The sequence below is a fragment of the Bufo bufo genome, chromosome 2, assembly GCF_905171765.1.
Source record: "Bufo bufo chromosome 2, aBufBuf1.1, whole genome shotgun sequence".
NCBI classification, from domain to species: Eukaryota; Metazoa; Chordata; class Amphibia; order Anura; family Bufonidae; genus Bufo; species Bufo bufo.
In genome coordinates, this window is record NC_053390.1 from 118,689,419 (window position 1) to 118,716,606 (window position 27,188).

General features: G+C 50.8%; 1 protein-coding gene across 4 annotated transcripts in view; it reads right to left on the reverse strand.

Moving 5' to 3' along the window:
- Window positions 1-27,188, reverse strand: part of BDP1 (B double prime 1, subunit of RNA polymerase III transcription initiation factor IIIB) — a 145,335-nt gene that overhangs the window by 58,154 nt on the left and 59,993 nt on the right. For 2 of the 4 annotated variants that reach the window (XM_040421475.1, XM_040421474.1), the window contains exons 19-21: window positions 15,703-15,889; window positions 14,341-14,453; window positions 12,459-12,645 (exon numbers count right to left, since the gene is read on the reverse strand). In XM_040421475.1, the coding sequence (XP_040277409.1) occupies window positions 12,459-12,645; window positions 14,341-14,453; window positions 15,703-15,889 (487 nt within the window). The remainder of the gene's footprint in view (window positions 1-12,458; window positions 12,646-14,340; window positions 14,454-15,702; window positions 15,890-27,188) is intronic. The other 2 variants (XM_040421477.1, XM_040421476.1) reach the window with 2 other exon arrangements.

A 27,188-nucleotide genomic window follows, 5' to 3' on the forward strand; every position in this document is an offset into this window, starting at 1 on the left:
CAGTAACAGCCATCTTGACAAAACGGGCGATAGCAACTTTGGATGCCGCCATCCCTCTGCGCGACCCCTCCGGAACCACAAAGAGCGAGTCAGTACGCCTGAAAGAGCTGGTTACCTCCAGACAACGTCCAGGCGATGAAGCTTCCTCTCCCGCGGGTGGGAAGGGGAAGGACACAAAGAGGGGAGAACGATGTCCTCGTTCAGATGAAAGGCGGAGACCACCTTAGGAAGGAAGGAAGGGACCGGACGAAGAACCACCTTGTCCTGGTGGAACACTAGGAAAGGTTCCAGATAGGAGAGTGCAGCCAATTCGGACACCCTCCGAAGAGAGGTGACAGCTACAAGGAAAATAACCTTGCAGGACAGAAGTCGCAAGGAAACCGTCCGCAGAGGCTCGAAAGGAGAAGCCTGGAGCGCTGAGAGAACCAGGTTCAGGTTCAGGTCCCAGGGCGGTACCGGAGGGCGGTACGGGGGAACCGCGTGAGCCACGCCCTGAAGGAAGGTCTTGACAGGACCAAGGGGGGCCAGTGGGCGCTGAAACAAAATGGACAGCGCAGACACCTGACCCTTCAAAGAACTAAGGCCCAGACCTTGGGCAAGTCCGCTCTGCAGGAAGGACAAAACGGTGGGGAGAGAAAAGCGGAGCGGAGGAATCCCCAGATCGGCACAGAACCCCAAATAGGTCCTCCAGGTCCTATAATAGATCCTAGAAGAGGACGGCTTACGGGCGCGGATCATGGTGCGGACGACGTCCGCAGAAAAACCCCTACGTGTCAGGACGGTGGTCTCAACAACCACGCCGTCAAACGTAGGGACCTTAAACGCGGGTGGAAGATTGGTCCCTGAGAGAGAAGATCTTCCCTGGCGGGCAGCGGCCAGGGCGCGTCTTCCAGGAGCAGCATGAGGTCGGCATACCAAGACCGGCGGGGCCAGTCCGGAGCGACCAGAATCACCGAGACGCCTTCCGCCGCGATCTTCCGAAGGACCTTGGGCAGGAGTGGGATGGGAGGGAATATGTATAGACGCGCGAAGCCTCGCCAAGGAAGAACGAGGGCGTCGGCTCCGCAGGCTCCCGGATCCCTGGCCCTGGACAGATAGGCGGGGACCTTGTGATTGAATTTGGAGGCCATGAGGTCCACGTCCGGTATGCCCCAACGAAGGCAAAGGGCCTCGAACACCTCCGGGTGAAGAGACCACTCGCCGGGGTCGACGGTGGTGCGACTGAGGAAGTCCGCCGCCCAATTGTCCACCCCTGGAATAAAAATTGCAGATAGGGCTGGGACGTGGGCTTCCGCCCAACGGAGAATGCTGGTGACCTCCCGCATTGCTGCAGCGCTGCGAGTGCCCCCCTGGTGGTTTATGTACGCCACGGCGTTGTCCGATTGCACACGAACTGGATGACCCTTCAGCAGATGAGTCCAGTGTCGCAGAGACAGAAGGGCCGCTCTCAGCTCCAGGACATTGATCGAGAGTTTGGACTCCGATGGAGACCAAATGCCCTGGACGGATCGGGGAGGAAACATGCCTCCCCAGCCCAAGAGACTGGCATCGGTTGTAACCACCAACCAGTTGAGCGGCAGAAAGGACCTGCCCAGAAGAGGGGACTGCAACCACCAGCGGAGAGATGACCGCACCGGAGGCGATAGATGGAAGGGATGATCCAGAGACTCCGGCGATTTGTCCCAGGAGGAGAGGATCGCCCGTTGGAGAGGGCGGGAGTGAAACTGCGCAAATGGGATCGCCTCGAAGCAGGCAACCATCTGCCCCAAGACCCGCATGCAGAAGCGGAAGGACGGTCGACGGTGGAGAAGGAGACCCCGAATCGCCCGACGGAGGATCAGTCGTTTTTCCGAGGGAAGACGTACCTCCGCCGCTCTCGTGTCTAAAAGCATTCCCAGGAAGACCAGTTGTCTGGAGGGAGGAAGGGAGGACTTGGGGAAGTTGATGACCCAACCGAATCTCGCCAGAGTCTCTAGAGTGAGATCCACGCTGGCAACCGCTTGAGAAAGGGACGGAGCCTTGATGAGGATATCGTCCAAGTACGGTAGCAGAAAAACACCCCTGGAACGGAGTAAGGCCAAAACCGGGGCCATGACCTTGGTGAACACCCGGGGGGCTGTTGCCAACCCAAAGGGAAGGGCGACAAATTGGAAGTGGAGGTCCCCCACGGCGAATCGGAGGAAGCGATGTGACACCGGGCTACCGGAACATGGAGGTAGGCATCCTGTATATCGATGGAAGACATGAAATCTCCCTGCTCCAGGGAAGCCACCGCGGAACGGAGGGACTCCATCCGAAACCGTCGAAGGAGGAGAAAACGGTTGAGCTTTTTGAGGTCCAAAATGGGCCGCACCGAACCTCCCTTCTTGGGAACTACAAAGAGGTTCGAGTAGAACCCTTGGAACCTTTCCTCTAGAGGAACGGGGGTAATCACCCCCCTGTCCAGTAAGGCTTGAACAACCGCGGAGAACGCAGCCGCGCTTTTCGGGTCCCGCGGCGGGCGGGAGCGAAAGAACCGTTCTGGAGGGAAGGACGCAAATTCGATTTTGTATCCGGAGGACACAATTTCGAGCGCCCAGGCGTCGGAGACGTGAGCCATCTAGATGTCCCTGAAAAGGAGGAGCCGGCCCCCCACCCGGGTGGGTGGGGGCGCACCTTCAGGCAGAGGACTGCTTTGCTGCGGGTGTGCGGGCAGCCTGCGGCCTGCGCCAGGAGGGCTGCGCCCGAAAAAACGGCTTCCTACGCTTATCCTGGGGAGGAGCCGAAGCGGCAGCTGAGGGGGGAGCCCCAGAGGCCCTGCGGGAGGACCGAAAACGAGACGCACTAGGGCGTCCGCGGGGGGCGCCCCTGGCTTGGGGTTGAGGAAGATGGGTGCTTTTACCACCCGTGGCCTCCGAAATAAGCTCGTCTAGGCGGACCCCGAAAAGGCGGGAACCCGCAAACGGTAGCCCCGCCAAGGAACGTTTGGAGGCAGCGTCCGCTTTCCAAACCTTCAGCCAGAGTTCCCTCCTGACAGAAACTGCCAGGGCGGAGGAGCGTGCAATAAGGGCTCCCGCATCAAGGGAGGCCACACAAACAAAATTCCCGGCCCGAATAATAAGCTGGGCCAAGGAACGTAGGTCCTGGATAGGGACGTCCGAGTCCAACTCCTGTTCCAGCTGCGCGCCCCAAGCAGAGACTGCTTTACCTGCCCAAGCAGAGGCAAAAACCGGTCTGAGAGCAGAACCGGAGGCAGCAAAAATGCCCTTGGAAAGGGTCTCCATGCGACGGTCCTCCGCTGACTGAAGAGAGGACCCGTCGGGAACAGGGATGGCCGTGTTCTTTGACAGCCGGGCCACAGGGGGGTCCACCTTGGGTGGGGACGACCAGGTGGCCACGACATCGGCTGGAAAAGGATAGCAAATGTCCAGCTTCTTGGGGTTGACAAAACGGGCGTCCGGGCGAGCCCAAGCCTTAGACACCACGGAGGAGAAATCAGAGTGGATTGGAAAGACTTTTGAGGCCTGCCTGGGTCTGATAAAGGAGACGCTAGCTGCGTCAGAGCTAGGGGGGTCATCTTGCACCTTAACCACCTCCGGACCGCCTAACGCAGGATCGCGTTCCGGAGGTGGCAGCCCTGCGCAGAGTCACGCATATATGCGTCATCTCGCGATGGGCGAGATTTCCTGTGAACGCGCGCACACAGGCGCGCGCGCTCACAGGAACGGAAGGTAAGAGAGTTGATCTCCAGCCTGCCAGCGGCGATCGTTCGCTGGCAGGCTGGAGATGTGTTTTTTTTAACCCCTAACAGGTATATTAGACGCTGTTTTGATAACAGCGTCTAATATACCTGCTACCTGGTCCTCTGGTGTTCCCCTTTGTTTGGATCGACCACCAGAGGACACAGGTAGCTCAGTAAAGTCCCACCAAGCACCAAAACACTACACCCCCCCCCCCGTCACTTATTAACCCCTTATTAGCCCCTGATCACCCCTGATCACCCCATATAGACTCCCTGATCACCCCCCTGTCATTGATCACCCCCCTGTCATTGATTACCCCCCTGTAAAGCTCCATTCAGACGTCCGCATGATTTTTACGGATCCACTGATAGATAGATCGGATCCGCAAAACGCATCCGGACGTCTGAATGAAGCCTTACAGGGGCGTGATCAATGACTATGGTGATCACCCCATATAGACTCCCTGATCACCCCCCTGTAAAGCTCCATTCAGATGTCCGCATGATTTTTACGGATGCACTGATAGATGGATCCGATCCGCAAAACGCATCCGGACGTCTGAATGAAGCCTTACAGGGGCGTGATCAATGACTGTGGTGATCACCCCATATAGACTCCCTGATCACCCCCCTGTCATTGATCACCCCCCTGTAAAGCTCCATTCAGATGTCCGCATGATTTTTACGGATGCACTGATAGATGGATCCGATCCGCAAAACGCATCCGGACGTCTGAATGAAGCCTTACAGGGGCATGATCAATGACTGTGGTGATCACCCCATATAGACTCCCTGATCACCCCCCTGTCATTGATCACCCCCCTGTAAAGCTCCATTCAGATGTCCGCATGATTTTTACGGATCCACTGATAGATGGATCGGATCCGCAAAACGCATCCGGACGTCTGAATGAAGCCTTACAGGGGAGTGATCAATGACTGTGGTGATCACCCCATATAGACTCCCTGATCACCCCCCTGTCATTGATTACCCCCCTGTAAAGCTCCATTCAGATGTCCGCATGATTTTTACGGATGCACTGATAGATGGATCGGATCCGCAAAACGCATCCGGACGTCTGAATGAAGCCTTACAGGGGCGTGATCAATGACTGTGGTGATCACCCCATATAGACTCCCTGATCAACCCCCCTGTCATTGATCAACCCCCCTGTCATTGATCAACCCCCCTGTCATTGATCAACCCCCCTGTCATTGATCAACCCCCCTGTCATTGATCACCCCCCTGTCATTGATCACCCCTCTGTAAGGCTCCATTCAGATATTTTTTTGGCCCAAGTTAGCAGAATTTTATTTTTTTTTTCTTACAAAGTCTCATATTCCACTAACTTGTGTCAAAAAATAAAATCTCACATGAACTCACCCTACCCCTCACGGAATCCAAATGCGTAAAATTTTTTAGACATTTATATTCCAGACTTCTTCTCACGCTTTAGGGCCCCTAGAATGCCAGGGCAGTATAAATACCCCACATGTGACCCCATTTCGGAAAGAAGACACCCCCAGGTATTCCGTGAGGGGCATATTGAGTCCATGAAAGATTGAAATTTTTGTCCCAAGTTAGCGGAACGGGAGACTTTGTGAGAAAAAAATTAAAAATATCAATTTCCGCTAACTTGTGCCAAAAAAAAAAAAATTCTATGAACTCGCCATGCCCCTCATTGAATACCTTGGGGTGTCTTCTTTCCAAAATGGGGTCACATGTGGGGTATTTATACTGCTCTGGCATTCTAGGGGCCCCAAAGCGTGAGAAGAAGTCTGGTATCCAAATGTCTAAAAATGCCCTCCTAAAAGGAATTTGGGCACCTTTGCGCATCTAGGCTGCAAAAAAGTGTCACACATCTGGTATCGCCGTACTCAGGAGAAGTTGGGGAATGTGTTTTGGGGTGTCATTTTACATATACCCATGCTGGGTGAGAGAAATATCTTGGTCAAATGCCAACTTTGTATAAAAAAATGGGAAAAGTTGTCTTTTGCCAAGATATTTCTCTCACCCAGCATGGGTATATGTAAAATGACACCCCAAAACACATTCCCCAACTTCTCCTGAATACGGCGATACCACATGTGTGACACTTTTTTGCAGCCTAGGTGGGCAAAGGGGCCCATATTCCAAAGAGCACCTTTAGGATTTCACAGGTCATTTACCTACTTACCACACATTAGGGCCCCTGGAAAATGCCAGGGCAGTATAACTACCCCACAAGTGACCCCATTTTGGAAAGAAGACACCCCAAGGTATTCCGTGAGGGGCATGGCGAGTTCCTAGAATTTTTTATTTTTTGTCACAAGTTAGTGGAAAATGATGATTTTTTTTTTCATACAAAGTCTCATATTCCACTAACTTGTGACAAAAAATAAAAAGTTCCATGAACTCACTATGCCCATCAGCGAATACCTTGGGGTCTCTTCTTTCCAAAATGGGGTCACTTGTGGGGTAGTTATACTGCCCTGGCATTCTAGGGGCCCAAATGTGTGGTAAGGAGTTTGAAATCAAATTCTGTAAAAAATGACCTGTGAAATCCGAAAGGTGCTCTTTTGAATATGGGCCCCTTTGCCCACCTAGGCTGCAAAAAAGTGTCACACATCTGGTATCTCCGTAATCGGGAGAAGTTGGGGAATGTGTTTTGGGGTGTCATTTTACATATACCCATGCTGGGTGAGAGAAATATCTTGGCAAAAGACAACTTTTCCCATTTTTTTATACAAAGTTGGCATTTGACCAAGATATTTATCTCACCCAGCATGGGTATATGTAAAAAGACACCCCAAAACACATTCCTCAACTTCTCCTGAATACAGAGATACCAGATGTGTGACACTTTTTTGCAGCCTAGGTGGGCAAAGGGGCCCACATTCCAAAGAGCACCTTTCGGATTTCACAGGTCATTTACCTACTTACCACACATTTGGGCCCCTAGAATGCCAGGGCAGTATAACTACCCCACAAGTGACCCCATTTTGGAAAGAAGAGACCCCAAGGTATTCGCTGATGGGCATAGTGAGTTCATGGAAGTTTTTATTTTTTGTCACAAGTTTGTGGAATATGAGACTTTGTATGAAAAAATAAATAAATAAAAAAATCATCATTTTCCACTAACTTGTGACAAAAAATTCTAGGAACTCGCCATGCCCCTCACGGAATACCTTGGGGTGTCTTCTTTCCAAAATGGGGTCACTTGTGGGGTAGTTATACTGCCCTGGTATTCTAGGGGCCCAAATGTGTGGTAAGGAGTTTGAAATCAAATTCAGGAAAAAATGAGGAGTGAAATCCGAAAGGTGCTCTTTGGAATATGGGCCCCTTTGCCCACCTAGGCTGCAAAAAAGTGTCACACATCTGGTATCCCCGTACTCAGGAGAAGTTGAGGAATGTGTTTTGGGGTGTCTTTTTACATATACCCATGCTGGGTGAGATAAATATCTTGGTCAAATGACAACTTTGTATAAAAAAATGGGAAAAGTTGTCTTTTGCCAAGATATTTCTCTCACCCAGCATGGGTATATATAAAATGACACCCCAAAACACATTCCCCACCTTCTCCTGAGTACGGAGATACCAGATGTGTGACACTTTTTTGCAGCCTAGGTGGGCAAAGGGGCCCATATTCCAAAGAGCACCTTTCGGATTTCACTGGTCATTTTTTACAGAATTTGATTTCAAACTCCTTACCACACATTTGGGCCCCTAGAATGCCAGGGCAGTATAACTACCCCACAAGTGACCCCATTTTGGAAAGAAGAGACCCCAAGGTATTCGCTGATGGGCATAGTGAGTTCATAGAACTTTTTATTTTTTGTCACAAGTTAGCGGAAAATTATGATTTGTTTTTTTTTTTTTCTTACAATTTTCCGCTAACTTGTGACAAAAAATAAAAAGTTCTATGAACTCACTATGCCCATCAGCGAATACCTTAGGGTGTGTACTTTCAGAAATGGGGTCATTTGTGGGGTGTTTGTACTGTCTGGGCATTGTAGAACCTCAGGAAACATGACAGGTGCTCAGAAAGTCAGAGCTGCTTCAAAAAGCGGAAATTCACATTTTTGTACCATAGTTTGTAAACGCTATAACTTTTACCCTTACTGTCGGAGGGCGCGACAGTAAGAGTGGCATCCTGCGGGGTAGGCGGTCTGTCTATTAGGCGGCCCACGACATGAGTGAGGCTTTCCACGGCCTGGGACAGGGATCTAGCCCAGTCAGGTGGGTCAGAGGAAGCAGGGAGCGACACAGCGGGCGACTGAGGCTGCGGTGGAGCTCGGCATGCAGTACAGTGCGGATCAGACTGCCCCCGGGGAAAGGGTTCCCTACAAGCAGTACAGGCATGGTACCAAGGCTTGGCGGCTGCAGAAGGGTCTGACATGGTGGAAAAAAAGATGTTGCACTTAAAGTGGGAGACCCCAGAGAAAAGCGGAACGGGGATTACACCCAAGTAACAGTACTGGTGGCACGGAGGGGGTTAACAGTCCTACCAGACCCGGATGGTGCAAGCGGCAGCAGCAAGGGGAACAGACTGAGGAGGCTGTGGAGGAGAGGCAGCAGCACGGAGATGAATGGCTTCAGGATCGGACGGCAGAGAGGATTCCACGCAGCACTGTGAGAAGTGGAGCCCGACGAAACCGGAAGTAGCGGAGCGCATGTAGGAAGCTCCGCCCCCCTCTGCCGCGCTGAAGGAGAAGCCGAGCCGCGCGCGCGCCAAATGATTTTAACCCCCAAGGTGATGAAGTGCCGGCCAAGATGAAATGGCGCCGTTCGCGCCAAGTAAGCGGCCCCCGCCGCGCCGGATGTGGCAGACGGCCTCCTTGCCTGCAGCCGTCCCCTGAAGGCAGCGTCCGTGCCAAGGACTTGCCCAAGACAAAGTCCCCCCCAAATGATAATGATGCCCGGTAACGGTCCTGATATGCCCATGGGGGGGGTGTAGCAGTGGTGGGGGTGTAGCAGCGGTGGGGGTGTAGCAGCGGTGGGAGGGAGGAAGGGGAGGCTGGAGCAGCCACTCTCACCATACGCTGTCTTTGCCCTCAATCCATCCAGCGGGGTCGCCCCTTCAGCTCCAGCTCCTGGCACCGCAGTGGCAGGAAGCCGGGGGAGGGACTTGGCGTGCGGGCGACCCTGAGCTGGCGGGACGCAGGGGAGCGAGGCTGCCCTGGTCCACCTTGTCTTCTGTGGGGGAGGCGGCAGTGCGGAGTTACCGGCACTGGCGCAACTCAACCCCGGGAGAAACAGAGGGGTCTAATGCGCCTCTGTTGTCCCTGTAAATAGAAAAAAATCGAATTAAAACAACAAATAACGCAAAAAATAAAAAATTATAGGAAAACAACCCTGCATAAGCAGGGGGTGTCTTGCCTCCTTGGACACTAAGCAAAAACTGGCAGTCTCTTCTCCAGGCTGAAGGGTATAGCTGATGGAGGAGGGGCTTACAGCTTTCACTTAGTGTCACGCCTCCTAGGGAGCAGAGCTATACCAATGGTTTCCTGTGTCCCCCAAGGAATATGGGCGAGAAATCATGTTTTAAATAAATGCCCCTTCCCCTGCCCCGTCCTGGATCCTCCCACTGCCCTATCTTCAGCAGAAGATCAGCACACAAAGGAGAAGGCAGCGGCTCCTAGCCAGTAGTTCTGTGGTAATGACATGCATGTTGCCTTTCTTTCCTTCAAGGAATGTATAAAATACATTTGCATATTAAATACAGAGGAGTCGGAGGTACCAAAAACTGAGGAGTCCGAGTCAGACCATTTATCTACCAACTCCACAGCCCTGGTCAGATCCCCTCTGCTCCACCGTCAAGTGGCTCTGCCCCAGACCCAATCACCTACCAGAGAGTCTCATTCCAACGTGTCCTCTGTGGAAGAGGCATGTTCCGAGGAGAGGTTTTCAGAGGAGGATTTTGTTTCTCCTGAGTTTCAGTCGTCTAAACTGTCCTCCCTAGATCAGCCCATACGTCTCCCTGCCCCGACCCACCGGGCCCTCAGGTGGTGGATGGTTTCCCAGATGCTGACGTCGGGCCGCTCGTTCGTTCCTCTCCGTTGGACGCAAGCCTCCGGGGTTGGGGGGGGGGGGGGAAGTGTTGGGAAATCTATCCGTTCAAGGTGTGGTCACGTGAGGAGTGCTCCCTCCCAATCAACATTCTGGAATTGAGAGCGATTCATCGCTCTCTGCGGCATTGGACCGACCATCTCCGGGGACGTCCGATTCTAGTTCAGTCCGACAACTCCACGGCTCAATCACCAGGGCGGCACCCGGAGCCCAGCAGCCATGGCGGAAACAGCTCTGATCCTTAGCTGGGCGGAGAACCGTGTCACGGAGCTGTCGGCAGTTCACATCCCCGGCGTCGACAACTGAATTATCGACTTCCTCAGCCGGGAGTGTTTTAATCATGGCGAATGGGCTCTTCACACGCAAGTTTTTCTAGCAATCTGCGAGCGTTGGGGTTGGCCGGACGTCGATCTCATGCCATCCTGCATGACGCTCTAGTGATTCCGTGAAGTCAGTTCACGTTTCCTTACGTGTTCCCTCCTCTTCCTCTCATTCTGCGTCTCCTCCGGAAGATCAGGTCCGAAGGTCTGCAAGTAAATTTTTGTGGCCCCCAGGTTTGGCACACATCTCTAGCCACCCTCCTCGCCGACTAACCCTGGCGTCTTCCTCTTCAGGAGAACCTCTTGTCGCAAGGACCGATCTTCCACCCGAATTTAGGGTCGCTACATTTAACGGCATGGCTGCTAAAGCCGCCGTACTAAGGGCTCGCGGTTTCTCGGATGTTGTTGTCCAGACCATGATTCGTGCCAGAAAGCCGTCGTCTTCCCGAATCTACCACCGAACCTGGAAGTCCTACTTTAGTTGGTGCGAGCGTCATCAGCTGTCTCCCAACCGTTTCTCGTTGCCGCGATTCTTGTCTTTCCTGCAGTCGGGCATGGACTTGGGACTGGCTCTCAGCTCCCTCAAAGGGCAAGTTTCGACTCTCTCCATTCTTTTTCAGCAAAACTTGGCTTCGCTTTCTGCGCCCCCTCTTTCTGTCCTCCGTTGAATCCTTAATCTAGTGCTCAACGCTCTCCAGTCTTCACCGTTTAAGCCTTTGCAGCAGGTGTCGCTTCGCTTTCCGTCCTACAAGATGGTCTTTTTGGTGGTAATCACTTCCATCCGTAGGGTGTTGGAACTCGCGGCTCTTTCATGTCGGTCGCCTTTCCTGGTCCTCCATCAGGACAAAGTAGTCCCTCACCCTGTTCAGTCCTTCCTTCCGAAGGTTGTGTCAGAATTCCATCTAAATTAAGAGATTATTCTCCCTTCATTTTGTCCGGACCCGTCTCATCCTCGGTAGTAGTCGCTCCACACTCTGGATTTAGTACGAGCCGTTCGCATCTATCTGTCCCAGACATCATCTTTCCGGCGGACTGATTCCCTGTTCGTCATTGCAGAGGGGCTGAGAAGAGGGCTGGCGGCGTCTACAACTTCCATTTCCCGATGGATTTGTTTGCCCATTGTGGAAGCGTACCACGTCAGTGACCGGGCCCCACCCTTCCGGGTGACTGCTCATTCTGCTCAGGCAGTGGGGGCCCCATGGGCAGTGCATCACAGGTCTTCGGCCCTTCAGGTATGCAAGGCGGCTACCTGGTCGTCTTTGCACACTTTGGCCAAGTTTTACAGAGTACACACCTTTGCGTCTTCAGATGCTTCTCTGGGGCGTAGAGCTTTGCAGACTGTGGTTCTCTGATTGGCAGGAGGGTTTCTTGTTATGCCCACCCTTGGAACTGCTATGTTACCTCCCATGGTCAAGCCTGTGTCCCCCAATGATACGGATGAGAAAACAAGATTTTTGTACTTACTGTAAAATCTGTTTCTCTTCCGTTCATTTGGGGACACGGCTCCCACCCGTTCTCTTGTTTACTGGCCTCTTATGGCCTGTGTGGTTCTGGGTTTGTACATAGTTTGGCTTTCCTGTTTTGTCTTGCTTCTCCTACTGCTTTTGCACTAACTGATTTAGCTTAGTCCCTGTAGGAAGGGTATAGCTGAAGGGAGGAGCTCCCACTTTTGTGCTTAGTGTCCGGCTCCTAGTGGCAACAGCTGTACCCATGGTCAAGCCTGTGTCCCCCAATGAACGGAAGAGAAGCCCATTTTACGGTAAGTACAAAAATCTAGTAATCTGCCATAGAAAGAGGAGATTTTGTTCTTCCCTCTTATTCAGGAGCACCATATAGCAGTATAGCAGTGAACAAAGCACTTGGGATGTTCAGGCATATCACCACACGGCCAATCAGCTGGTATGAGGACTGGCCGTCACTTGAAAAATCTTGAACATCCCCTTAAAGGCCTCATGTACACGACCGTTGTTGGCTGCCCATATTGCGGCCTGCAAACAGCGGATCCACAATATAGGGCACCGACTGTTTGTTCACCGCATGACAGATGCAGACCTATTCCCTTGTGCGGTGCAGGTGCTACTTTTTTGCGGTGCGGACCGTATGATGTGAATTGCAGACCCCATTCAAGTGAATGGGTCCGCGTCCACATAGTCGGTGCCCGTGCGTTGCGGACCACAATTTGCAGTCCACAGCACGGGCAAGGCCTGCACATGGTCATGTGAAAAAGGCCTAATGCTACTAATAATTAAAGTAGAAGTCCCACTTGTGACTACATCCCTAGTCCTGGATAACATGAAGGCACTCAGCACCACTCTGTTCTGGGGTATGCGCACATGGTTAGTTTTCGATGAGCACTACAGCTTTCTTACATGGTCAGTGGATGTTGCACCCGTTTTCTTCTCTTCCTTCTGCACAGGAGGCTCCGGTGGAGCAGTCACAGCCGATCTGGTTACAGATTTGTTCAAATTTGGCTTTGGTTTCTGAAATCTGCCCTTTGCTAAAATTGGTTTCAATGTCTCCGTTTTATCGTCAGATGCACTTTCCTCTTTACCAGTCCTGAAAAACAGAACAACCAACATCATTAGCTCCCAGTCTGAGCGCAACAAATGCATTTAAAGAGAACTAGTCCCCACTCCTGACATGTCAATTTAGTAACTACTTGTACTCGCCATGTACAAATTCTATAAAATCTAATCTATATGACTATGTAGGTCATTCCTCTACTACTCCTACTAGTAGTTTATGAATTACCGGTAATTACCAGCATTATGCAATAAAGGTCCATCTGGATGTTACTAGTTAGGGTTGTGTGTCCCTGCATGATCCAACATTGTCAGCACTGAATGGATAGGGTCAGACTGTGCAGGGACACCCTCCAACTGGAGACACCCAGATAGATCTTTATTGCAGACTGATGGAAATTCACTCAAACTTCTAGTGGGAATATTATTATTTCTAGTTGCAGTTTATGGCTATGTGTCCCTGCACAGTCTGGCACTGGCAGCACTGAATGGACACAGTCAAACCATGCACTGACCCCCCCCCCCCCCCCCCCCCCCTAACTGGTAACACCCAGTTGCCACAAGAACCCTTATTCAGTAACTTCTAGCAGGAATAATAGAAGAAGGGTTCAATGTACAGTGGGAATGCAGTTACCAAAGCAGACAACAGCAGTTGGGCAAACAACCGATAATTGCACAATTTGCTGAAGAAACCAGAGACCAAACTCTCTGATTTCCGGCATGGTTTTGCAATTTGAATGCAGGGGATTAGTTTGCGCATAAAGCCCCATTCAATGCGGTGCGGTTTGGAAATCTGCGTGGAAATAATCAGCAGCTGTATAAATGGTAGTGCAGGGTCCCACTGACAACAATGTGCATTCCATACAGTTTTAGTAGTGGACATCCATGCCTAAAATCCACCATTTAAATGGGCTCTAAGGCTCAGTTCAGACCTGAGCGTTTTACAGCGCGTTCCTACGCGCTGTAAAACGCTCAACAAGGAGAAACCAATGCTTCCCTATGGGAATGGTTCTCACCTGGGCGTTTTACAGCGCGTACGATCGCGCTGTAAAACGCCCGACGCTCAAACAAGTACATGAGCGTTTTTTTGGGAGTTTGTCGCGCGTTCCCGTACATAGACTTTCGGGAACGCGCGACAATGTGTGTTCACTTGTCTCTGTATGCGTGCTTGTAAACGCCCGTACAATCGCGCATACAGAGCGCTCCTTTCAGAATGCTCTGGTGTGAACCCAGCCTTAGGGTAGATGCACACGTACAGGATTTATGTGCGGACAATCAGCCTGAAGTTCGCAGGGAAATCCACGAGTACAATCTGCATCAATTGGTGCGGATGTACATGTGAATTTGGTGCGGTTTTTACTCGCCCCATTGAAGTGAGTAGAGAAAATCCGGTCATGAAAAAATAAAATAAATTGACATGCTGCGGATTTTAAAATCTTCACCGCAAGTCAAAATCTGCGTTGTGTACATGAGAATTTTAAATTCTCATAGAATACAATGTAAATGACCGACAATGCAGATTTTCCGCACGCATATCCACACGGAAAATCCGCATGTAATCCTGATAGTGTGCATTTAGCCTTAAGCTTTCTTACTTTATCCCTAACATGAGCAGCACAACTGTCACAGAAATAACACCAAATACACAAAGAGACAACTATTAACCTGGCGACTGCTGGAGACAGATACACATCTCATCACTGTATATCACACATGACAATCAACTTACTGGGCAAGTGATGGAACAGAAGCCGCGTCACATAGATCTTCTGCTGTAGACAATTTCATCTCTGCAGCTCCAGGTGATAACACTGACAGATCCACAGACGTATTGGGATCAGTCTAAAATTACAGAAACTCAAATTTACCAGTGTAATCTTTAAAGCGTACCTGTTACAGGTGACCCGTAACACTATCGGATCATTATATGAACTGCATCTGGCATTTTTAGCAGTTGTCCCCTCTGCAGGCGGCATCTATACTTCTCAGCAGCCCTTGAGCAGTGAAGACTACTTGGAATCATATTTGCCAAGACAGAAGATTCCGTCCTTTTCTATTGTTCGGGAGCACCATATAGCACATTATTGAGAAGAACTGAGCCGTATAGCTGTGAACATAGCACTTGGAGTGATTAAGCAGCCCATCTTGCTCTCTCAAGACAGATTTATCACAAAATTTAGAGAAAATGTAACTTTAGAAAAGAACGTGGAGCTGATATCTACAGAACAAGGCATTTTTCTCCGATAACATATTTTACAAAATTTCTTCTATTCACTTGTACTGCTGAATCATGCAAAGATCTGTGAAAGGACAGTGACCATTTGTCCAAAGATATATGTCCACTTTACACCAGGAACTGTGCAGTATTATTATGTAGAGATGCACGCATGCTAAAGCCCTTAGTCCACAAGTCCTGAAAGCGTTGTGCAGATACAGGGCACCCACGGGCATTGGAGGAAATTCAGCATGTGTGCCAAGATTTAAAAAAATGACCACTTCTAGAGCTTCACATGGCAGTACACAGTGATTAATGCCATTTCTGAAATTTTATCAGAAAGTGGCCAACCCCTTTAAAAGCTGATATTCTCCTAGTGCCTGCACAGGGCTTACTGTAAAGTAAGGCACCAAATGTCTGATAAATGGGGGTTCAGACAACCCCATACCCTCCCCTCCCACCTCGATCAGTGGTTTTAGAGTAGATCCAGCTAGGCAGAACTACACAGCTTTGTCTATTGGGTAGTGGATGGAAATGGGTAATACAGTACTGCTCCCATTCACATCAATGGGAGCAGCGCCTCAGCAACCAGCTCCATCTAGTACACAGTGGACAGAGCTTTGAAGTTCGGGCACAGGACCTACTGCAGAATAGCTGATCTGTGGGATCTGACAACCGCACCAATCAAATGTTCTGAGGACAGGCCATCACTTGAAAATTCCAGCACAATCCCTTTAATGCTACTAATACTTGATATGGAAGTCCCACTTGTGACTACATCCCTAGTACTGGCTGACATAAAGGTCCTTAGCTTCACTCATTACTCTTCTGGGGTCTCCGCAGATGGTTACTCGATGAGCACTACAGCTTTCTTACATGGTCAGGGGATGTCGCACCAGTTTTCTTCTCTTCCTTCTGCACAGGAGGCTCCGGTGGAGCAGTCACAGCCGATCTGGTTACAGATTTGTTCAAATTTGGCTTTGGTTTCTGAAATCTGCCCTTTGTTAAAATTGGTTTTGAGGTCTCCTTTTTATCGTCAGATGCACTTTCCTCTTTACCAGCCCTGAAAAGCAGAACAACCATATTAAGGGTCCATTCACACGCCCGTAATTCTGCATTTTGTGGAACGGAATTGCGAGCCCATTTATTTCTATGGGGCCGAACGATGTGCTGCCCGGATCCGGAAATGCGGACCTGCACTTCCGGGTCCGCATTTCCATTCCCGAAAAAAATAGAACATGTCCTATTCTTGTCCGCAATTGCGGAGAAGATTAGGCATATTCTATTATAGTGCCGGCGATGTGCAGTTTGCAAAATGCGGAACGCACATTGCCGGTGTCAGTGTTTTGCGGATCCGCGGATCTGCAAAACACACACGAATGTGTGAATGGGCCCTTATCTAGCGCCGAGTATGAGCTCAACAAATGCAATTAAAATTGGATTTTTGTACTTACCGTAAAATCCCTTTCTCGTTCAATGCATTGGGGAACACAGCACCATTGGTATATGCCCAGCTGCCACTAGCAAAAGTGTTGGCTGCGCCCTCTCCAGAGCCGCTAGGCTAATCAGTTTGTACCAAAAGCAGTAGGACAGAGAAACAGAAGCAAGGAACCAACAAGTGAAGTAAAAACAGAGGGTGGGATCTGTGTCCCCCAATGAATTGAACGAGAAAGGGATTTTACGGTAAGTATAAAAATCTAATTTTCTCGTTAATGGCATTGGGGGACACAGCACCATGGGAAGTCCCAAAGCAGTTCCCGAGGGTGGGAAAAGAACAGCCATGCAAACGGTTGGGTGTACAGGTGCAGGAGAACCATATGACCCAACAGGACCAGGAGAGGCCATAGCATGAAATGGGAGATGGGAAAACAAAGGAATGGGCCGAGAGGCTCCAGGACCAGGAAGAATCCCAAGAAAATAGTGGGAGACTGCCAGAATCCCAGGACAAGTGCCTGGTAGAAAATCCCAAATGCAATAAAAAGGCAAAAGGGAAACACCCAGCTCGACCCAAGGCTGGGGAAAAAGAAAAATCTGGAGGAGAGGAAGCAGGGCAGATGTCCTGCATGGAAACAGAGGTGAACAAATGCACACTGGGGAGCCAAAGGAAGGAACTGGAAGCGCATCACTGCCAGAGAGCGACCGTTGGCAGTGACCTAGCTAAACTACATATAGAAATATGCCCTAGGAGAAGGATCTAGAAGAAGACAGATCCAACAAGAAGATATGGTGGTCCTAAAGAGCCAGCGAGGGAACCTGTCAGAGGAGAAAATGCCTGGCCCTGACCCAAGGAAAACAACTTCCTGGAGGGCAAGTAAATTCCGTAAGGCCTAGAAACAAAAGAACCCAGCCAAAAAAAAAAAAAAAAACTTGGCAAGGAAAAACCACTCAGTATGGTCAGACCCAGGACATGCCCTGCCATGGTAAATGCCATGTGAAGGCTCAGGAGCAGATGCCAGGGTAGAGAGGGTAGAGAGGAAACAGGGAAGCACAGGTGACTGAATGCTCCGTGAGAAGGAATCGCAACAGTCACCATGGGAAGAGAGCAAGCCTCCTTCCACCATGAAACAGGTGAGGGGAGAAAAACACCCAATGAGAAGAAGGTTGGACCCCATATCCCACCCAGGAATGCAGCCAACCCCTTGTGGAGGAGGGAGAACTTGGCAATGGCTAAGACGAGGGCACGTAAGAGCATGTTTTCCAGAGAAAATGGGGGGAGAGTCAATCCCCATGAAAACCGGAAATGGACGGCCAGAAGAAACCCTGAGCACAAGAAAGCTCAAGAAAAAAGCGACCGGTCGCAAGCCCTGGAAATACGAGTGGAGGCATACTCGACTGAAAGATACTGGAGTAGAGAAGAGAAGACTATGAACCGCCCATAGGAGGAAGCGTTCCCATACAGAGGGAAAGCACCATTCCCCTAATGGTCAATATGAAGGTAAATTGCTCTCTAGAGCAACCAGCTCCCAGGAACTGAGACCTGAAAATGAGGAATAGAAAGTGAGGCTAGAAATCCAAGAAGGAAATAAGCCTATGGGGACCCAGGAGAGAAAGGAACCAAACTGGGCCCAAAGAAGCTGCTCCCAAACAGAGCATATAGAGATGCCATGAGTAGCTGCCACAGAGGGAATCGGCCAGCTGGAAGGACCTGAGAACATAGGAGCAGGGACCCCAAATAAAATAACTCAGAAGAAGCCCAAGAGAGGCCCACATCCTCAGAACAATAGCTGGCTATCAAGGGAAAAATGGCTATGAAAACTAGATGGACCTGCAACCATCAGAGCAGGAACCCCAAGGTTAACTAACTAAGCTAAGAGTAGTTACCGACATACTGTATACACTGCCCCCGAAGGGGCAAGTACAGTACCCTGGCTGTCGTCAAGAATTGCGGACACCTATATGGCAGAAAAGGATGCCGGATTCACCAGCGGAAGCCGGAAAAAGCTACACTGACATGTAGAAACCAGCTATCGGCTGAGCACAGCGAAAAAACGAGGGGGAAAAGGATTGGCCGGGGCATACAAGAAAGGCAAGGCCAAGTGAAAGGAGCGTATGGCAGAAGGGAGTACAGAGGATGCCTGGATATGGAAAAACCCAAGGGACTGTATCCGATACGGGAGCCAGCAGTGGAAAACTCACCCCACCTAGGCAGGTGTATGGTGCTCACCAGTCCTTCCACGACCATGTCAGAGAGGACGTCCAGCGATGATCCCAGAACTGCAGCAGCAGCTGGTGCTCACATCGCAGCGAATCCCTGTCGCATAGAGCATCCAGTGATGATCCAGATACTCCACCAGGATTGGAGCCTACACGTCTGTGAAACCAAGCAGAAAGATAGCAACAACAGTGCGAATAGGGTACGTCCTATGGTTGTCGAACAACACACCTAGTATAATAGCTGACAAACAGCCCAAGGTGGAGGAATGTGGTTGCTCAGTGCATATCAGGGCCAAGAGGTCTTGTTAGATAATGCATCATGCAACAAAGAAAAACCATGGCCAGTATAGGGGCAATGAGAGGACTCATTCAAAGAGATGCGACAGGCGGTGCCCTGCACACACCACTAATGAAGGTGATAACAAGAGGGCTTGGGGCACCCAGGAGGTGTGACCGAGACAGTGTCCCGCACACACCACAAAATTAAAGGGCTAAAGAGAGGCCCTGGTTCAGGAACAGACATTGCAGCCAGCACTGCCATAGAGAATTCTTCTAAAGGAGCAAGGCATAACTGCGGGAGTCTAACGGACACAGAACCCCGCAATTGTGTACTCACAATGCAGGGATGCCTGCTGGCACAACTACTCCCCCCCCCCCCCCCACCAAAAGGGGGGACCAATAATACCAGGTACATAACGCAACTGGGAAGGTTGACAGATACAACACCCGGAGATGGTACAAGTACACCACTGGAGGGGGACAGAAATGGGTTTCCAGAAGCATACTGGAACAGGAAGGAGGGATGAATGCCGAGTTGGGGATGGTACCATGAAGAAAGAGAAACATGATGTCCAGCCCACAATAAAACTAGAAAGGGCCATGCAAGAGATGGTAGACCACAGTTTGCACGAACACGGCACAGGGCTGGAGATGGTCCAAAAACTCACCTGATGAGGAAGTAAAACGGCTACGTGGTGTACACTAGAATCAGGATGGTGTCATGGCGACAGTAACTGGAGAAGGTACGGATCCAGGAATGTGTGTTGAATAGAGCCCCTGCATAGAGCAGTTACCCTGGCTGAAAATGGAGACCTGGCAACCAGGAAGGTCTGCTGGATACATCATGTAGAAGTGGTATGAAAGCCTCCCCCTGAAGGGGAAAGCATACGTACCTGGGGCACCATATAGGCGTGCAAAGGGCCCGACAAGGGCCCCAACACACACTGGAGAGTTGGCAAACTGGCGTAACCAAGTGAATAGGAAGTACCTTTACAACCAGAGGAGTTCAACCAAAGAATTCACTAAAGGGGAAACCAACCATGGAGAGGAGACGTCCCTCTGTGGACCTTTGTCTCTGACCACCAAGATACCTCTGTATGGTGGAAGACAGCCTGGTGTTCTGCTCCGAGACAGAATCGGTGTAGAGAAGTCCCCCGATGAGGCAAAAGGTACCCTAGGTGATACCCTCAGAGCTAGTCCTGTTCTGCAGGAAACCAGGATGTAGAGCGGGTATGGCCCAAACCCACGGCTCCCCAGCAGCCGCAAAACCACAACCCCCACCATGCCCCGCCGGAGGCTGATAGCTGTAGGCAGTCCGGGCATGCTGGGAGCTACAGCCCCGCAACAGCCGGAGAGCCCCAGGCCGGCCACCCCCGATGTAGAGGATGAGCTGGACCTATGATGGAGAGATCCTAGGCTGTATGGTTGCAAACAGGATCGTGCTCTGCCCAGACCCAGAATCTGAGTCAGGGGTGTCCCCCGAGGCGGCAGAAAGACTGTGGACAACCTGCTTAGGAGAGGAGTCATTGCAAGCCTCAGACCTGTCCTGGGGGTGACCCGAGGACACAGAAGAGGAGCAGGACCTAGTTGAGACAACCCAAGGTCGATTACAGGACTTGGTGTCTGAGCGGAGCGTACCCCGTTAGCAGAGGAGTCCCTGGGGGGGGGGGGGCAGAGGCGGCCGCATTTGGGCAGGCAAGCGGTCCAATAACTCCACCATGGATTGGGAGGGTAGGGCTAGATTCCCTATGGCCTGGGAAAGGGACGGGGCCCATTGAGGAGGGACCTACGCAGAAAGGGGGGGGCAGGGAGCCCTGAGACCAGGCACTGCGCACAAATAGGGTCAGGCTGACCGCATGGCAACTTCCTACAGCAACGGCCGCACGAAAAATACGTGGCGACCCCGAAGGTGGGCTGGGAATGGGGGACTTCTCAGCATTGACAGCCTGGAAGCCTCAAAAAAAAGAAAACAGTCAGCCGGAGGCTGTCCTACCGGACCCCAGGTGCTGTGTCCCGAAGAGGTGCTGCAGCAGCCGCAGAAGCGTGCAGTAAGACTCCGCCCACGGGGCTAAAGCCCACGCTTGAATGAGATGGGGGGGGGAGGGATGGGTAGACCACTCCCAAAAGCCTAGAGGAGCGGGGAGGGGCCAGGAAAAAAGCCGGGAAAGCCAGAAGGGGGCGGGAGAGAATGTGGCCTAGTAGAGGTAAAGCCTCGATTAATGAAGCGGCCGGAAAAAGTGCGCTGTCTGCTGGACGGAACCGCGGAAAGCCAGGGGGCCTCCCCGAGGAGGGAGGGGAAAAAACGGGGGCAAAAGGCGCACCTGGGACCCAAGGACAAGCCAGAGAAGATGCGGACTAGTCCCGGCAGAAGTCAGGGACTAAGATAGAAGGGAAGGCCGGGGAGGTGGCATGGGTGGCCAGGAGGAGAAGGGTACTGAAGGGAGGGAAGAAAGAAGGTCCCTCCCACAAGTGTGGAGAAATTGATCTCACCCCTTGAAAAAACAGGGGGGGAAAAGGGGGAAAAGGGAACCTTCCCAGGCCCCCCGAATAAAGTCAAACCCACCCTCTGGCCAAAGGAGGGGAACTAACCCGAGACCCCATGGGACAGGGACGCAGGGGGTAATACTTACCGTCCGCCGTGTCCAGGCGCCACAGGGTCACCCCTTTGGCAAACTCGCACTTACGTGGGATTGCTGGCAAGCCACTGCGGATGCAGTAATGGGGGACTGGGTGACCGGTGAGGTACTCAAAGTACGCGCCCGCAGGGGGTGCAGCTAAAGTGGATACCCACGATGAAGCCCCATCCCGCAGCAGGCAGAGACCTGCAGAAGAATAGAAATAAAATAAAAATAAAAAGCAGCAAGACCTGCAAAAAAACTGGGCAGGTCATGTCTGCCTCCTACGGACACTAGACTAAAACTGATTAGCCTAGCGGCTGTGGAGAGGGTATAGCCCACCTGGGCGGAGCCAACACTTTTCTTTTGCTAGTGTCAGCCTGCTAGTGGTAGCTGGGCATATTACCCATGGTGCTGTATCCCCAAATGCCATTAACGAGAAATTAAACTACTCACCTCTCCTGCCATGTCTGTTTTTTAACTACTTGCATGCCCAATGTAATAATTCTAGAAAATCTACTCTTAGGACTACGTACAGCCATTCTTCTACTACTCCTACTAGAAGTTTATGAATGAATTTCCAGCAGTCTGTAATAAAGGTCCAACTGGGTACTACCAGTTGGGGATGTGTCCCTGCAGCCTGACACTATCCAAACAATGCTGATATCAGACTGTGTAGAGACAGTGAAGTGGATTACACAAGGTTTTCAGAATGAAAATCCATGCACAGGAATAGCATCAATAACACAAAGAGACAACTAGTATTCTGGCGACTGCTAGAGACTAATGGACATCGTATCATTGTATGTCACACGTCACAATCAGGGTAACTTACTGGACAAGTGATTTAGCAGAAACAGTGTGACATGGATCTTCTACTGGAGATGATTTCATCTCTGCAACTCCATCCGATACGTCCACATCCACAGACATATTGGGATCAGTCTAAAATTATAGAACAAAAATAAAGGTTCAAAGTTCAATATTGCCAGTCCGATCTGTAAAGTGTACCTGTTGTTTCAGGTGACTTTTCAGAATAAGCTGCCATATGTGTATATATGAGGGATAACGCTATATCTGACATTATATGCCTTGTATCTGGCATTTTAGCAGTTTTCTCCTCTGTAGACTCCATCTATAATTCTCAGTTGCCCCTGACTAGATATAGACTAGCTGTAACGATGTCTGCCCATAGAAACAGGAGATTCTCTCTCTCTCTCTCTCTCTCTCTCTCTCATATTCAGGAACCCCATAGAGCACAGTATAGAGAAGAACTGAACAGTATAGCTGTGAATAAAGCACTAGGGGTGATCAGGCAGCTCATCTTGATTTATCAAGAAGGATTTAATCGCAGAAGTAAGAGAGAATTTTACTTTACTAAAAGAGGGGGAGAGAATATCTAGAGAACAAAGAATTTTTCTCTGATAAGATATATTACAAAATCTATTCTATTCACCTGTACTACCAATTCATGCAAAGATCTGTAAAAAGACAGTGACCATTTAATTAAAAGGCATTTTCTAAGAAAAAAATGTGATCATTCAATGATATAGTCACCTTTGAACATCATTTTACAAAATAGTATAAATCAATACATAGAAGTTTATGAACTTAAGTTAACCTGAGTTACAGACTATTATAGACCATGGCTTAATTTGCAATTAACAGGCTTCAGAGCTGAACTCTCTCTGCATTCCTTCCTTTCCCAATGTCTGCACATAGGTTGCTATGGCAATATGACTATTTTGGGAAATGTCAACTTTTCACCAGGAACTGTGCAGTACTATTATGTAGGGATGCACCCATGTTAAAGCCCCGAGTCCCCTGTGCAAACATTGGACACAGCAGTCACCATATCCATGGCTCCCATGATGAGAGCAGCCATGCGAGTTGCCCACGTGACCACCTCCCCAGCTGTGTTAGTGCCCCCATTCACTTCAATGGTAGCAGGGCTGCAGTAACCACCTCTCTCCAGTGAACACTGTGAAGTTCTGGCACTGGAGCTACTACAGAACAGCTGATCGGTGGTGACCGGACACCTCGCACCCCCATCGATCAGCTGGTATGAAGACAGGCCATAACTTGTAAAATCCAGGAGAACCTCTTTAATGCTACCAATAATTAAAATGGAAGTCCCACTTGTGACTACATCCCTAGTCCTGGCTGACATGAAGATACTCCGCTTTCTTACTTTGTCAGTGGATGTTGCACCAGCTTTCTTCTCTTCCTTCTGCACAGGAGGCTCCGGTGGAGCAGTCACAGCCGATCTGGTTACAGATTTGTTTAAATTTGGCTTTGGTTTCTGAAATCTGCCCTTTGTTAAGATTGGCTTTGAGGTCTCCTTTTTATCGTCAGATGAACTTTCCACTTTACCAGTCCTGAAAAACAGAACCGCCATCATTTTTAGCTCCCAGTCTGAGCTCAACAAACGCCTTTGAAGAGAACCAGTCCCCTCTCCTGACATGTCTGTTTAGTAACTACTTGCAGTCCCTATGTAATTATTCTATAACATCTAATCTATGACTATGTAGGTCATTCTTCTATTACTCCTACTAGAAGTTCAGAATGAATTTCCAGCAGTCTGCAATGAAGGTCCATCTGGGTGTTTCCAGTTGGGGGAGTGTCCCTGCACAGTCGACACTGGCAGCACTGACTGGATAATGCAATACTGTGCAAGGACACCCCCCCCCCCCCCCCCCCAACTGGTAACATCAAGATGGACCTTTATTTACTTGAAACTGCTATTCTTTTCATATGACTCTGCGTTGTCCTGCTTCTCTATTATCCCAAGTTTAAGTTCATGGCTGTGTGTCCCTGCACAGTATGCAGCTGGCAGCACCGAATGGACAGTGTCAGTCCCTGCAGGGACACCCTCCCAAGTGTAACAAGCAGTTGTACCCTTAGGGTCCATTCACACGAAATGGGTCCGCATCCGTTCCGCAATTTTGCGGAAAGGGTGCATACCCATTCATTTTCAATGGGGCCGGAATGTGCTGTCCGCATCCGCATATGCGGATCCGCACTTCCGTTTCCGCCAAAAAATAGAACATGTCCTATTCTTGTCCGTAATTGCGGACAAGATTAGGTATTTTCTATTATAGTGCCGGCGATGTGCAGTCCGCAAATTGCGGAATGCACATTGCCAGTGTCCGTGTTTTGCGGATCCGCAGAACACTTATGGACGTGTGAATGGATGGACCCTTAAAAAAATTATAGTAGGAATAGCAGAAGGACACAACATAGTTCTAGAATAGATGCTCCAGAATTGTTATTACATCTAGAGAACAAGTAGTTACTAAACAGACACGTCACGAGTGGTGACCGCTCCTCTTTAAGGTGACCTTTATTAGTAGCCGGCCAAACAGATTTTTGCAGAATTTGCAGCAGAAATAAGACACTGAGGCTCTGCAGATGCAGACCCCTTCAATAGGGAGTAGTTTCAAACACTGTGTGCAAATTGGTAGTGCGGATTCCAACTAACAAGGGGGATTACCGGTACTTACGGTTTTCGGAATGGAAATCCATGCACAAAATCTGCCATGTGAACAAGCCTTTAGGATGTCAAGACGACTGTCACAGGAATGGCACCAAATACATATCTCATCATATCAGGGTAACTTACTGGGCAAGTGATTTGTCACATGTATCTTCTACTGTAGATTTCACCTCTGCATCTCCATCTGATAACACCGACACATCCACAGACATATTGGGATCAGTCTAAAATTATAGGAAAAAAGGAGACTTTTGTATTACTTACCAGTAAAGTCTCTTTCTCGCTCTTCCTTGGGGGACACAGGAAACCATGGGTATAGCTCTGCTCCCTAGGAGGCGTGACACTAAGTGAAAGCTGTAAGCCCCTCCTCCATCAGCTATACCCTTCAGCCTGGAGAAGAGACTGCCAGTTGCGTGTCCAAGTAGTGAAAGATAACCACCAACCGGAAAAAGAACCGTCAAGCCCCAACGGGGGCAACCAAGCCGGAACCACAACTGTAAACCCAAATGAAGGGCGGGTGCTGTGTCCCCCAAGGAAGAGCGAGAAAGAGACTTTACTGGTAAGTAATACAAAAGTCTCCTTTTCTCGCCCATATTCCTTGGGGGACACAGGAAACCATGGGACGTTCCAGAGCAGTCCCAGAAGGGAGGGACCAGAACAAACTAGACCAACACCGGAGGCATCAATCAACTGCCGCCTGCAACACCAGACGGCCTAAAGCAGCGTCAGCCGACGCATGAGTATGCACCCTGTAGAACTTGGTGAAGGTGTGCAAGGAGGACCAAGTGGCCGCCTTGCAAATCTGCTCCGTAGAAGCCCGATTTCTCTGAGCCCAGGAAGCCCCGACCGCTCTAGTGGAATGAGCGGTAACACCGAGGGGCGGAACCTTGCCCTTGGCGAGATAAGCCTCAGCAACAGCCATCTTGACAAAACGGGCGATAGCAACTTTGGATGCCGCCAACCCTCTGCGCGACCCCTCCGGAACCACAAAGAGCGAGTCAGTACGCCTGAAAGAGCTGGTTACCTCCAGGTAAGCCTTGAGCGCCCTGACAACGTCCAGGCGATGAAGTTCCCTCTCCCTAGGGTGGGAAGGGGAAGGACACAAAGAGGGGAGAACGATGTCCTCGTTCAGATGAAAGGCGGAGACCACCTTAGGAAGGAAGGAAGGGACCGGACGAAGAACTACCTTGTCCTGGTGGAACACTAGGAAAGGTTCCAGACAGGAGAGTGCAGCCAATTCGGACACCCTCCGAAGAGAGGTGACGGCTACAAGGAAAATAACCTTGCAGGACAGAAGTCGCAAGGAAACCGTCCGCAGAGGCTCGAAAGGAGAAGCCTGGAGCGCTGAGAGAACCAGGTTCAGGTCCCAGGGCGGTACCGGAGGCCGGTACGGGGGAACCGCGTGAGCCACGCCCTGAAGGAAGGTCTTGACAGGACCAAGGGGGGCCAGTGGGCGCTGAAACAAAATGGACAGCGCAGACACCTGACCCTTCAAAGAACTAAGACCCAGACCTTGGGCAAGTCCGCTCTGCAGGAAGGACAAAACGGTGGGGAGAGAAAAGCGGAGCGGAGGAATCCCTAGATCGGCACAGAACCCCAAATAGGTCCTCCAGGTCCTATAATAGATCCTAGAAGAGGACGGCTTACGGGCGCGGATCATGGTGCGGACGACGTCCGCAGAAAAACCCCTACGTGTCAGGACGGTGGTCTCAACAACCACGCCGTCAAACGTAGGGACCTTAAACGCGGGTGGAAGATCGGTCCCTGAGAGAGAAGATCTTCCCTGGCGGGCAGCGGCCAGGGCGCGTCTGCCAGGAGCAGCATGAGGTCGGCATACCAAGACCGGCGGGGCCAGTCCGGAGCGACCAGAATCACCGAGACGCCTTCCGCCGCGATCTTCCGAAGGACCTTGGGCAGGAGTGGGATGGGAGGGAATATGTATGGACGCGCGAAGCCTCGCCAAGGAAGAACGAGGGCGTCGGCTCCGCAAGCTCCCGGATCCCTGGCCCTGGACAGATAGGCGGGGACCTTGTGATTGAACTTGGAGGCCATGAGGTCCACGTCCGGTATGCCCCAACGAAGGCAAATGGCCTCGAATACCTCCGGGTGAAGAGACCACTCGCCGGGGTCGACAGTGGTGCGACTGAGGAAGTCCGCCGCCCAATTGTCCACCCCTGGAATAAAAATTGCCGATAGGGCCGGGACGTGGGCTTCCGCCCAACGGAGAATGCTGGAGACCTCCCTCATTGCAGCAGCGCTGCGAGTGCCCCCCTGGTGGTTTATGTACGCCACAGCCGTGGCGTTGTCCGATTGTACAC